Source organism: Bos taurus, chromosome 11, assembly GCF_002263795.3.
Source record: "Bos taurus isolate L1 Dominette 01449 registration number 42190680 breed Hereford chromosome 11, ARS-UCD2.0, whole genome shotgun sequence".
Lineage (NCBI taxonomy): Eukaryota > Metazoa > Chordata > Mammalia > Artiodactyla > Bovidae > Bos > Bos taurus.
The window spans coordinates 95,901,730-95,914,730 of NC_037338.1; the positions used below are offsets into that span (position 1 = coordinate 95,901,730).

The following is a 13,001-nucleotide window of genomic DNA, read 5'->3' on the forward strand; positions in this document are numbered from 1 at the left end:
CTGCCAGAAAACACCAGTGCTACTGCTAAGTGATGGCTACTACTATTCAACAGAATTAAAACAAAAGTCAAAACAAAGCAAAACAAACCTTTCTTTCACTTTATTTTCCTTAAAAAAATATTTTTTTAGCATATATTATACCCATAAAAAATAACTTTCTACTTCTACTAGCATCTTTCTTGGATTGAACCCAAAGGAAAACATATAACTTAGGATAAACTAAACAAAATGTATGTCCATTGTTGGAGGAGTGATGACAGAGATTTCCCCCAGTTATTGAACATAGCAGCTACGAAGCTATGGCTAGAACCAAAGTTTCTTAATCTAGGCCCATGGACAGGCACTAGATTTTCCTAAAATCTAAGGGCAGCCCATAAACCAGTTAACTGGATGATACACATAACATCCTTCTCCTAAGAAACATGCCCATAAGACAACATAAGTATGAATTATATGCTTATAACTATCAAATAAATGTTATATCAACTCAATTAAGAAGTATGCTACTCATATAATAAAGACTTGAGCTATGATGAAAGGCAAAGTTAACCACACACTACTGCTTTGTTTCAAAAAACTAAACCCTGGAAAAATTGAAAAAAGCAGGAAAAAAAATACGTACAATCCTGGTGTTTTTCTAAGGCAATTTCAAGCTTCTCTTTTATCTTCTGCAAGGTGCGGACCTGTTCAGCATAGTCTTGGTGAGGAGTGTGACGCACATACCAGGCATGGACAAACATCAGGAAAGGAAGTTAATTAAACAAAACAAACAACAACAAAAAAAATGAATGAAAATGATGATGATTTTCTCAACCTGAAAACCATTCCTGTTAAGGAGCGCTGGGTAGACAGCCTCCCATTAACAATGAACAACACAGGTAAACAAGTATAGTACAAACTACCCACAGTGTAAATGTTGACTACAGACAGGCAGGTTTGTTTAGCCTGGAGAAAAAACAAGAATTGGGCCTGGTCTGGCCATCACAAATGCCCTGCCACAAAAACCACTATTCTCTCATTACTGAAATCCAAATCTCAGTTTGCACTGTCCTTCCCATTCTTGGCAGTAGGACAGACAAAGGAATTCAATGAACAGCTCACTTACAGTCCACACGACTGAGTGACAGTGGTCAGGACAACAGCAAAACCCCCACCACAGCAGTGCCTGTGCAATCAAAGCACTGAACTCCCTAGAATCAAGTCAGCCACAGAACTGAGTGGCCTATGCCATACTGAAGGTGAAAGTCAGAATTAATTACCTGGGTAGCCAAAGAAGATAGTATGGCATAGTGGAAAAGTAGACAGGCTCTAGTTCAAATCCCAACTGAGTCAGTCCTGAGCTGAGAGACCTTAAGCAAATTACTGATCCTAAGTATTAGTTTCTTCATTTATGAAATTATGGTATTAACTGTATTTACCACAAAGGATGTATTAGATAATAAATGAAATGTTCTATTGCCTTAATTAGATAATAAACTAAGTGCTTTAGGCAAGTGGGATACAATGCTCAATAAAGGGTAGCTGCTATTGTGGTTGTTCTTCTTATTCATACTGAGCCTAGAACATAAATGCACTTAATTACTGTCAGTCTTCTTGCCTGTCCCTTCTCTAACATCAGTCAAGCCCAAACAATTTAGGGAAGATGCATATTACCTTACAGCTTTCTCCCCAACACTGAACAAGTGTAAAGTTATTTCACCTCTGTTACTGATACTGCTTACAGGCAGAGGTCACAGGATAATGACACTTGAGTTTCAAGCAGACTGTAGTGAAAAGCAGGGACTCTAGCATCAGGCAAATCTGGGTTTGGATTCCAGCTTTACCACCTACTACCTGTGTGACCTTAATCTCACTAAGTCTTGTTAGGCAAGAGTGAGAACAAAATGAGATAATGGGCTGTCTAGTAGCTGTGAGTTACGCTACGGGCCTTGATAACTAGACACACACAAATATCTCACACACCTTGGTGAATTCTGTAGTCTGGTGCTTTCATTCCAGTCAAATGGGCCTAAGGCCAAGGGACAAAAACAAACACAGAAACCACTGACCACTTCACAGGCTGAAGCTTTCAGAATGTATCCACTGGCAGAAACCAAAGTAAGAACTCACAACTCTATCACAGACATGCCCTGCTCAGGCAAAGACTATAATGGGACTTGTGTACATTGTAAACTGCACACAAAAGACATAATGAGAGTTACAGCTTCTATACAGGCACTGAAGTCTGAAATACCACTAAAGAGCAGCCCAAAGACCCAGAATGATATTACACAGGTGATATGTATCTGAGCAAGTGGCAATGGAGCACCAAACCGTGTCTGGTGCTGAAGAATCCAGTATTTATAGCCCAAACCATGAAAACGCTATCCCTAGCCCTTTCCACCTGAAGCAAGCTCGGCCAATGGGAGAAAGATGGCTAAATCTACATATAATTTTTAATACATTTATATCCACAGCTAGAAATCTCAGGAGCAGAAAAACATAAGTTGTTTTTTTTTTTAACTTTAAAACTTCAGTTTTGGATTTACACTATTCAATACACTAACAAAAGAAGGAAACAAAGGGGGTACAAGTTGCTCCTTTTTGACTAAGAAGATCAAAATATGTTAGAATAGCTGTAAGGTTATGCTATGTGGCTTTTTAATAGGGAGAGAGGGTCAGGTGCAAGGCAATTTTCCCTTGGTTGCTTCTTATGAGTTCCTGGACATACCAGAAAGTCTGGCCTCTAATTTCCGTATCTGTTCATTCCTTCTCAAAAGCTGGGATGAAAGATCTTCTCTGGAGCTGCTTCCATCAGAAGCCTGTTGAGACAGAGACGCTGTATTCATACATGGATTTTTAGCAGCGTGAGACCACATAACCAGAAATCGACAACTCTTATTTCAGGTTTGGTTACCCGTTAAGTGATCACTAAAAAGCTTCTCTACCTATAAAGAAGAAGCAACAGTCTCTCCATCTATAAAGTGAGGAGATATAAGATGCAAAATAGATAAATTGTGTGTGTGTGTGTGTGTGTGTGCACATGGTATTGGAATACCTGGTGGGAAACAAATCCATTATCTTCCCGACCCAGGAATCGAACTGGGGTCTTCTGAACTGTGGGCAGATTCTTTACCAGCTGAGCTACCAATGATCATACTGTACCAAGTACATAACACAAAAAATATATTTTCAGATGAAAAAGTAAATCACTTTATTTTCCCAAAGGTAAAATCCTGGGGTAAAGGGAGGAAGGTTCTTTAGCAAGGGATTGAAGGCTGGGTGGTCTGTCACTGGGACTTTACTGGTGGTCCAGTGGTTGAGAATCTGCCTTCCAATGCAGAGGCTGTGGGTTTGATCCCTGGTCCAGGAACTAAGATTCCACATGCCCCAGGGCAACTACGCCTGTGTGCCACAGTGAAGGATCCCAAACACCACAACGAAGACCTTGCATGACACAACTGAGAACCAATGCAGCCATAAATGAACAAATATTTTAAAAAAGAATCTATCACTGACATTGATAAAGTTTCAGTATCTTCATCTATAAAACAAAGGGATATCAATCTATGGTTCTAAAATGCGTCAAAACCTTTAGCAGAAAATATATATTCAGTTAATTATTATATTAATGAGACATCAAATTTTCCCAATAATCTAGATTATTAAAACATATGGGCACTATTATTACTTTGGGCAATGTTTACTACTGCTAATAAATAAATCACTTTATCTTCCTACATTTGATTATAAAATTTTAAAAATACAGAAGAGTAGGGAGAGTGGTTTACTTTAACAACTGCTGATTTTTCACATTTGTTTTATCAAATTTTATTATAGTACTATAAATCACTTTTGACAAACACTTATAAAACATAAAAACATTTTCCTTTATAGCCACAATACCATTATTACACCTAACAAAATTAAAAATAATAGTATCTAATATCCAGTCCTCAGTCTTCCCCATTTATTGGCAAAATAATGAGTGGTTCAAAAATTCATTTTAAATATTTATTTATCCATCTACCCATTTACTCATCCAACATTTATGGAGACCCAGTCACAGGAATGGTTAAAGGGGGTTTCAGGAGGTGGCAGGCCCAGGCTAAAGTTACATCATCATCACTTATAATCTATAAGAACTTGGACCAGTTGGTCAACTTCTCTGTGCACTGGCTTCCTCACATGTAAAATGTGGTTAACAGACATAATCAGCATCACAGAGCTGTGACGAGGAGGTAAACAAATCAAAACTTGTCAGGTCTAAAACAGAGCCTGGCACATAATTAGCTTTAATACACAGCAGTAGAAACTATGATTATTATCGGCACTGAGACACCTATTCTTAGTATTGTTGTCCGCACTGCGAACAGTGATGAAAAGGAGTCCCTGTCTAAGCAGCAGCAGCTGCAGCAACTACCAATTACTAAGTGCTTAAGAGCCAGGCACTACTAAGTGTTTCACACACTGTGCAGAAAAGAGCTCATGTCGTAGGCCTGAGACTGCTGTCCTTGGCAAAGCCGGCTTGTAAGGTGACCCCCTGGCTAGCCCACAGGAACTTAGATTTTACAAGGGTTCTCACCATTCCTGGTAAGAATGGCTCATGGTACCTAAACCAATTGTACAAAAAATGTGATTTATGCCTAACACGTGAAAGGTTGCTGCTACGAGCTGTGAATGACGCTGGGATTCATGGCCTCCAGAGGAGATGAATTTGATCTGGGACCAAAGACGAAGCTTGATCACTCAGAGCTTTTGTGCAGCAAAGTTTTATTAAAGTATAAAAAGAGACAGAGAAAGCTTCTGACATAGACATCAGAAGGGAACAGAAAGAGTGCCCCCTTGTTAGTTTTCAGCATGAAGTTATATACCTGCTAGCAAGCTGCAGAGTTGCACCAGGCCCCTCACCCCCTCACTCCAACATGCATTTTGAGATAGCACTGGCACAGGTGAGTCACCCCCCCACCCACAATAAAACAATGGATATGAATCTTGAAGACAGGCAGATTTCCAAGCAAATACAAAATTCATTAACATGGCTTAAGAAAGACATTTCCATGAGAAAAAAAGCATTGGTTAGCTCAAGGTTTGAGATAAAGTTAAGTTCAGGCAGAACCAGCTGTCGCCATGATGACACAGGATTAGAAGAGAAAAGAAAAAGGAAAAAAAAAAATGTTTACCACTTGTAGTTTATTTCCTCCTGCCACTTGGGGACCTCTGGCCTCCCTACTGAGGCTATTAACCCTTTCACGTGTCTTCCTTCTAGAAGTCTGGAATTGTGGTAAATGCTAGGCAGAAGGTGCCTGTAAGACTAGCCTCCAGTAAAATTCCTGAGCGCTGAGTCTCTACTGAGCTTCCCTGATAGACAACATCTTCTCCTGTGCTGTCACAGTTCCTTGCTGAGGGAAACAAGTGTGCGCCAGGCAGCTCCCCTGGAAAGGACTCCTGGAAGCCTGTGCCTGCTTCCCTCCAGATTCTGCCCATGCACATTCCCCCTTTGCTAATTATGCTTCGTAATAAATGTTTTCCCTGTGATAAATGATAGCAGTGAATAAAACTATATGCTGAGTCCTGTGAACTCTTCTAATGAATAACTGAACTTAGGGGAGAACCCTCCCCCCACGACTCTGCAACACACAGACTTTAATAAAGATGGGTATTGTTCTTATTTTATAGATGAGGAAACTAAGGCACAGGAAAGTGAAAAAGACTCGCCCAAGGTTACACAATAACGGAAGAGCCATCAAACCCAGGTCTGCCTCCCTAACCTGACCTGGGCTCCCAACCACTACTCTATTGCCTCTCAAGCAGCTCCCAGTTTAGTGGAAGAGACAAAGAAGCAAATCATCAGGAACAATGCAGTGTAATAGGTGCTATTACAGAGGATGAGAGGGTCAAGAGACAGATACAGCCAGGAGGGATGAAGGTTAGAGAGGGTGAGGGGGCAGGTCAGGTCAAAAGGGCTTCCTGGAAGCAACATGTGAGCCAAGTCTTGCAGGATGAACAAAATCTGCCAGAAAAATGCAGAAGTGAGAGGAGGGGAACAGGAGAAGTTCCAGAGAGGAGATAGCATATGTGAACACTTGTAGGCATGATGCAAAGTTGTCTGTTCCATAAAGTACAGTAAGTTCAGTATGGAGGGAGCACAGGGTGTAGGAATGTAGAGTGAGATAAGGTGGATGGGTAAGCTGTGTCACGACCACAGGGGTTAACCATTATACATAACAATGACTTTGCACTTCATCCTGAAGATGATGGGAAGCCACAGAGAAGTTTGAAGCATTGGAGAGACATGAACAGATCTGTTTTGGGGAGTTAATAGAGGCAACCCACTCCAGTATTCTTGACTGGGAAATCCCACAGACAGAGGAGCCTGGTGGGCGACAGTCCATGGGACTGCAAAGAGTCAGACACGGCTTAGCAATTAAACAACAATAAATGGACTACTAGTAAGTGGAGTACAAAGGGTAAGTCTGAGACAGGAGATGGAAACCAAAATACTTGCTGACAGACTAGACACCAAGAAGTGAAGAAGAGTCTAAAATGTTGCCAAGCTTTCTTGCTGGTGACCTGGGGGACAAAGGTGCAAAGGTGGAAATAGAGTTAATACATTCAGGACTTGAAATACCAGAGGAAAGGTGCCTGGTTGGAGAGAGATATGTAATGAAAATCTAGAGTCTGGAGACAGGGAGTGAGGATCAGAATCAGAATTTGAATAAATTCAAACAGATAACTTCAGAAGTCACACAGCAAAGTATTTCCTGGATTCAAGCCAATTTCTATATCTGGAATGCATTTGAGATGAGAGACTTCACTTAGCGAGTCAGCATGATGCCAAGGCAAGTACCTCTGCCAGAGAACTCAGCATTAAAACTACATCCTTCAGCCTGGTGCTCAAATGTGCATTTATATTTCCTCTTCAATACAGGAGCCAGTAATTTAGATCTGGTAATCTATTATTCCACCCCAATAACCTAATAGCTTCTGCCATGTAATCTGACCTGAACAGGTAGTATAAGAGAGGAGGTCGACTCATCTGACCATGGAAACAACTCAAGTATCTATCACCAGTAAAAGACAGAGACCCACTGTGGCCTTTTTCAAATGCCAGGGTGTTACACAGCAGTAAAAATAAATGAGCCACGCGCAGTGCATTGTTCTTACAAAGTCTGAAAATAAGCAACAGGTTGTTTATGAATATATATGTATCTGGCAGGATATTTTAAAAAGCAAAGGAACAATATACACAAACTGTAGGATGGGTTATCTGAAGGGGAGGAAAGGGAAGGGAACCAGGAAGGAACACACAGTATTGACAAAAATCTAGCTCTCTGCCTAAGTGACAGACTTAAAAAGCATTCATTTTATTTTTATGCCCTATACAATATATTTACATTATATACATTCTTTTACATATATCAAGCTTTATAAATAACTTCTTTTAACTTATCTGACTTTAAGAAGATCCTGTCATATGCCACAGACACAATTTTAATCCCAAGGCATGATACTTACTTAACACAGTAGCATTCTCAAATCTTTCCAACTACAAAGATACTTTACAAATAAGGGACAAAGTGCAGCCATCAGTGCCATCTTTTCATCAATTTTCCCATAAAAACAGTGGTAATTCCCTGGCTAATTCCATGCCAAATGCACAGACTTCACTAAGTAACAATGACGTAAAGTATATATACGTGCAGAGACAACAGGCCAAAGTACTCTGAGAAACAGAATACAGAAGATGATGCACAAGGTTTTATATAGATGGAAAAAAGAGTACAAGAGGAGAAAGTAGAGAATATGGAAAGAGACCCGCGAAAAAAAAAAGAAAAGCACCTCAGAATAAGAAGAATCAGATATAAACTACAAATCATCTTTGCAATTTTAAAAGAAAATACTTACCGGAATGATTCTGTGAAATACTATTTTTTAAATATAATGAGGCTGTACCAAATATTAAGAACTACAGAAGGTACTTACAAAGTCATCTCCTGAGTCAGCTCCCATGGAGGCAACGGACTCTTTGCTCACTGATCGTGGGATCCTAGTAGCACCTCCTGGCCTCTGAGCGACAGCAGTCTCTTCTGCAATTTTCTTCTTCAGTTTTGCAAACATTTTGCTGTGTGGCTCTCCTACACTGATGACCAGTGCTTGACCGCTACAACAATTGTTAGGCCAGCAACCAGGAATTCCGAGACAGGTGCCTAAAAAGGCCCAGTTATCCAAACTAGCTGCATTCCCACTGAAATGAAGGCCAAAGGTCTGTGGCACAGGAGTATCTATAAATCAGATGAAAGAGAGCTCTAAATTAAACATCAGAGAAATTTCCTATCTGGGTTGCTTTGTTAAGCTTTAGGTTTCAAAATTAAGTTTCATAATTTTACATGCACACTTACTAGGACACAATTACTAAACATTTACAAAGCACTCAGGTGTGACAGATGCATATACAGATAAGAAAATCCAGTTTTAGGGAGGTGAAGTAATATGCCAAAGATTGTGTGGCTAAAGTGCAGTGCTTTGGAACCCAGGAACCCACAAGTCTTTACTCTTTTTTTAAATTACATCACATTGGCTGTGGCATACAACACATTAAGCAAAATTTCCCAGGGGAAACATTAACATAATGTTTTTGAATTCTTCCCCTAATAATATTAAGTATGACTACAGTTTAGACAAAAACATGTAACTCAATACAGGGAAAAGATGTAATGTTCTGATGTTCCAAGATGGTGTGGAATCAGCTGTTCACTAGAAAATGTTGACAACTTTTTTCTAAAAAAAACAGGAAAGCCAGCCAACTGCACTGTATCAGGAAACATCCTTAAATGTTTCCTGGAAATGCTGTGTGGTTTTCTTAAAGAGTGATTAAAATTACCTCGTTAGTTTCTTTTTTTGTACAATGTGTTCCATGATACTACACACCAGATTCAAACATCTCTTCCTCCCATCATGCATGAAACATTAACATTCTGGTTCCAATCTTAACTTCTGATGTTTTCTGGCGGATATCTAAGCTCTGCTCTAAGACCTCTAATGAGGAAGCTCTAAGATCTACAAATGACTGCTTACCACTTCTGAGCATCCATTTAAGTCTGTGCAATTCTTCAAAAGTTTGCCTTCAGTGTCTGTAAACCACCTACTCACCTGGCTTATCTATTAGATTTAAAACAGCTTGGAGGTCAAAGCTTTCTGTCCTGCATGAAGACAAAGATAAAATGCATTGGATATTTCCTCTCAAGTGTAAGGTCAAAATGTTGGGGGGACGGGCAGAGTGGAAGAGGAGGCAGGAAGGATCAAGGTGGGGGGTGGGGGGAGAGAAAACCTGTCATTACCATAATCCTCAGTGGTCTACCCTCCCTCACCCTGGTCTTTGCATTTGTGATTTGCCTGAGAGTTTCACTTAAAGGCACAAAGAACAGAATCTCTCATTGTAGTAAGTGGGTAAACTCATTTCGCCTTGGGAGCCCTGAGCACGACAACTTCAATGAGATTAAGGTCTTCCCAGGGCCAGTATTTATTTCAGTTGATTCTGACAGTCACACACTATTTACCTGGCCAGAACCCCAGAGCCTTGATTCACATTCAGAAAATCGCTGAGAAAAAGGACGGCAAAGTTGGAAGACGACTGCCAAATGCTCGGGGGGCCAGCCACCTGCCACGGCAGTTTCGATCCCACTCACTCAGGCTCCTCCCAGACCCGCCCGTACGTGGACTGTCAAAGCCAGGAGGGACCCAATGTCTCTCCCACTTGACAGCAGGGGAACTGAGACCCAGAAATGAGGAGTGACTTGTCTAAGGTCGCGCAGGTGAGCGGTGGAGGGGGGGAGTTCCGGGACCCCAGGTTCCAGATTCCCAGGCCGAAGAGCCCGCCTCTGCCCCCACCCTCGCCCTGTCCGGCACCCTGGCACTGCCCCCCCGGCTTGGGTCCTGGGCAACCCAGTCGGCGCCGCTTTGGGGGCACACCGAGGCCACCGAGGGAAATAGAGGCCTGCTCCCGTCTCCGGCCCCCGCCCGCCCACCTGCCGCTCTCTGGGCAGCCGGCAGAGCCCCGCCTCCGGGGCCTCTCGTGAGCGCCGGCCCGCGTCACCAGCCCCCACGGCCGGCCGGCGAGCAGAGCAGCGACCCGGAACCGCACTTCCACCAGAGCGCCGGAAGTGGCTGCGCGCGGGGCTGGCCCACCGCGCGCATGCGCCTGAGCGCGGCCTCCGCGAGCTTCGGGATGGCGGTTGGACCGGAACCGCTGGAGGGCGCGGGCAAAGGCGCGGGGCTGGCCGCTCGCTGAGGCCGGCCCGCCACGTCAGCAAGCGGCCAGACCTGCGTAGGAAGACTGGGTAGCAGAAGCCTTTCTTTTCCTTTTTTTTTTTTTCCAAAATAGGGGACGGTGCGGAGCGGGGGAGTGGTAGGAGCCTGGTGGCAAAAGGGAAAGAACCGATGGCTGCGGTGGTGCCAGCTTGTCTCATAGAAACCTCAGGTCGTGGCTGCGTTGGGCCGACCCAGAGTTTCATTTCCCTTTCTGCATCCCAGTCTGCACCCTGCATGTCCCTGTCACCTTCCTCACGCGGGAGCCTGTGGCTCCATACATCAGTCAGTGTTGGGAACTCGCGTTTTGTCACTTGTGTTTTGTGCCTGTGATCTACTGTAGGCTACACGTTTTATATTGCAATCCAGGTCACTGAAAGAAAAGTTTTAAGAATCTAAAGTCAGTTCAGTCGCTCAGTCGTGTCGACTCTTTGCGACCTCATGAACCGCAGCAGGCCAGGCCTCCCTGTCCATCACCAACTCCCAGAGTCCACCCAAACCCATGTCCATTGAGTCGGTGATGCCATCCAACCGTCTCATCCTCTGTTGTCCCCTTCTCCTCCTGCCCTCAATCTTTCCCAGCATCAGGGTCTTTTCAAATGAGTCAGCTCTTCGCATCAGGTGGCCAGAGTATTGGAGTTTCAGCTTCAACATCATCCCTTCAATGAACACCCAGGACTGATCTCCTTTAGGATGGACTGGTTTGATCATCTTGCAGTCCAAGGGACTCTCAAGAGTCTTCTCCAACACCACAGTTCAAAAGCATCAATTCTTCGGCGCTCAGCTTGCTTTATAGTCCAATTCTCACATCCATACATGACTATTGGAAAAACCATAGCCTTGACTAGACAGACCTTTGTTGGCAAAGTAACGTCTCTCCTTTTTAATATGCTGTCTAGGTTGGTCATAAGTTTCCTTCCAAGGAGCAAGCGTCTTTTAATTTCATGGCCGCAATCACCATCTGCAGTGATTTGGGAGCCCTGAAAAATAAAGTCAGCCACTGCTTCCCCATCTATTTGTCATGAAGTGATGGGGCCAGATGCCATGATCTTAGTTTTCTGAATGTTGAGCTTTAAGCCAAGTTTTTCACTCTCTTGTTTCACTTTCATCAAGGGGCTCTTTTACCATATAACAAACACCCTCTTCCAACAACACAAGAGAAGACTCTATACATGGACATCACCAGATGGTCAACACCGAAATCAGATTGATTATATTCTTTGCAGCCAAAGATGGAGAAGCTCTATACAGTCAGCAAAAACAAGACCAGGAGATGACTGTGGCTCAGACCATGAACTCCTTATTGCCAAATTCAGACTCGAAGAAAGTAGGGAAAACCACTAGACCATTCAGGTATGACCTAAATCAAATCCCTGATGATTATACAGTGGAAGTGAGAAATAGATTTAAGGGCCTAGATCTGATAGATAGAGTGCCTGATGAACTATGGAATGAGGTTTGTGACATTGTACAGGAGACAGGGATCAAGACCATCCCCGTGGAAAAGAAATGCAAAAAAGCAAAATGGCTGTCTGGGGAGGCCTTACAAATAGCTGTGAAAAGAAGCGAAGCGAAAAGCAAAGGAGAAAAGGAAAGAAAGAAACATCTGAATGCAGAGTTCCAAAGAATAGCAGGAAGAGATAAGAAAGCCTTCTTCAGCGATCAATGCAAAGAAATAGAGGAAAACAACAGAATGGGAAAGACTAGAGATCTCTTCAAGAAAATCAGAGATTCCAAAGTAACATTTCATGCAAAGATGGGCTCGATAAAGGACAGAAATGGTGTGGACCTAACAGAAGAAGAAGATATTAAGAAGAGGTGGCAAGAATACACAGAAGAACTGTACAAAAAAGATCTTTACGACCCAGATAATCACGATGGTGTGATCACTGACCTAGAGCCAGACATCCTGGAATGTGAAGTCAAGTGGGCCTTAGAAAGCATCACTACGAACAAAGCTAGTGGAGGTGATGGAATTCCAGCTGAGCTATTCCAAATCCTGAAAGATGATGTTGTGAAAGTGCTGCACTCAATATGCCAGCAAATTTGGAAAACTCAGCAGTGGCCACAGGACTGGAAAAGGGCAGTTTTCCTTCCAATCCCAAAGAAAGGCAATGCCAAAGAATGCTCAAACTACCGCACAATTGCACTCATCTCACACACTAGTAAAGTAATGCCCAAAATTCTCCAAGCCAGGCTTCAGCAATATGTGAACCGTGAACTTCCTGATGTTCAAGCTGGTTTTAGAAAAGGCAGAGGAACCAGAGATCAAATTAACAACATCCGCTGGATCATGGAAAAAGCAAGAGAGTTCCAGAAAAACATATTTCTGCTTTATTGACTATGCCAAAGCCTTTGACTGTGTGGATCATAATAAACTGTGGAAAATTCTGAAAGAGATGGAAATACCAGATCACCTGATCTGCCTCTTGAGAAATCTGTATGCAGGTCAGGAAGCAACAGTTAGAACTGGACATGGAACAGACTGGTTCCAAATAGGAAAAGGAGTTCGTCAAGGCTGTATACTGTCACCCTGTTTGTTTAACTTATATGCAGAGTACATCATGAAAAACGCTGGGCTGGAAGAAACACTAGCTGGAATCAAGATTGCCGGGAGAAATATCAATAACCTCAGATATGCAGATGACACCACCCTTATGGCAGAAAGTGAAGAGGAACTCAAAACCCTCTTGATGAAAGTGAAAGTGGAGAGC

The 13,001-nt window shown here is 42.7% G+C and overlaps 1 protein-coding gene across 5 annotated transcripts in view; it reads right to left on the minus strand.

Moving 5' to 3' along the window:
• GOLGA1 (golgin A1) overlaps nt 1-10,113 on the minus strand; it is a 44,009-nt gene extending 33,896 nt beyond the window's left edge. For 2 of the 5 annotated variants that reach the window (XM_059891166.1, XM_005213125.5), the window contains exons 1-6: nt 10,008-10,113; nt 9,540-9,640; nt 9,133-9,182; nt 7,966-8,264; nt 2,711-2,801; nt 623-697 (exon numbers count right to left, since the gene is read on the minus strand). In XM_059891166.1, coding sequence (XP_059747149.1) covers nt 623-697; nt 2,711-2,801; nt 7,966-8,100 — 301 coding nt within the window. In that variant the 5' untranslated portion in view covers nt 8,101-8,264; nt 9,133-9,182; nt 9,540-9,640; nt 10,008-10,113. Of the gene's footprint in view, nt 1-622; nt 698-2,710; nt 2,802-7,965; nt 8,265-9,057; nt 9,183-9,539; nt 9,853-10,007 lie in introns of those variants that run through there. The other 3 variants (XM_010810332.4, XM_010810333.4, NM_001192954.1) reach the window with 3 other exon arrangements.
• Between the last annotated feature and the right edge of the window lie 2,888 nt (nt 10,114-13,001).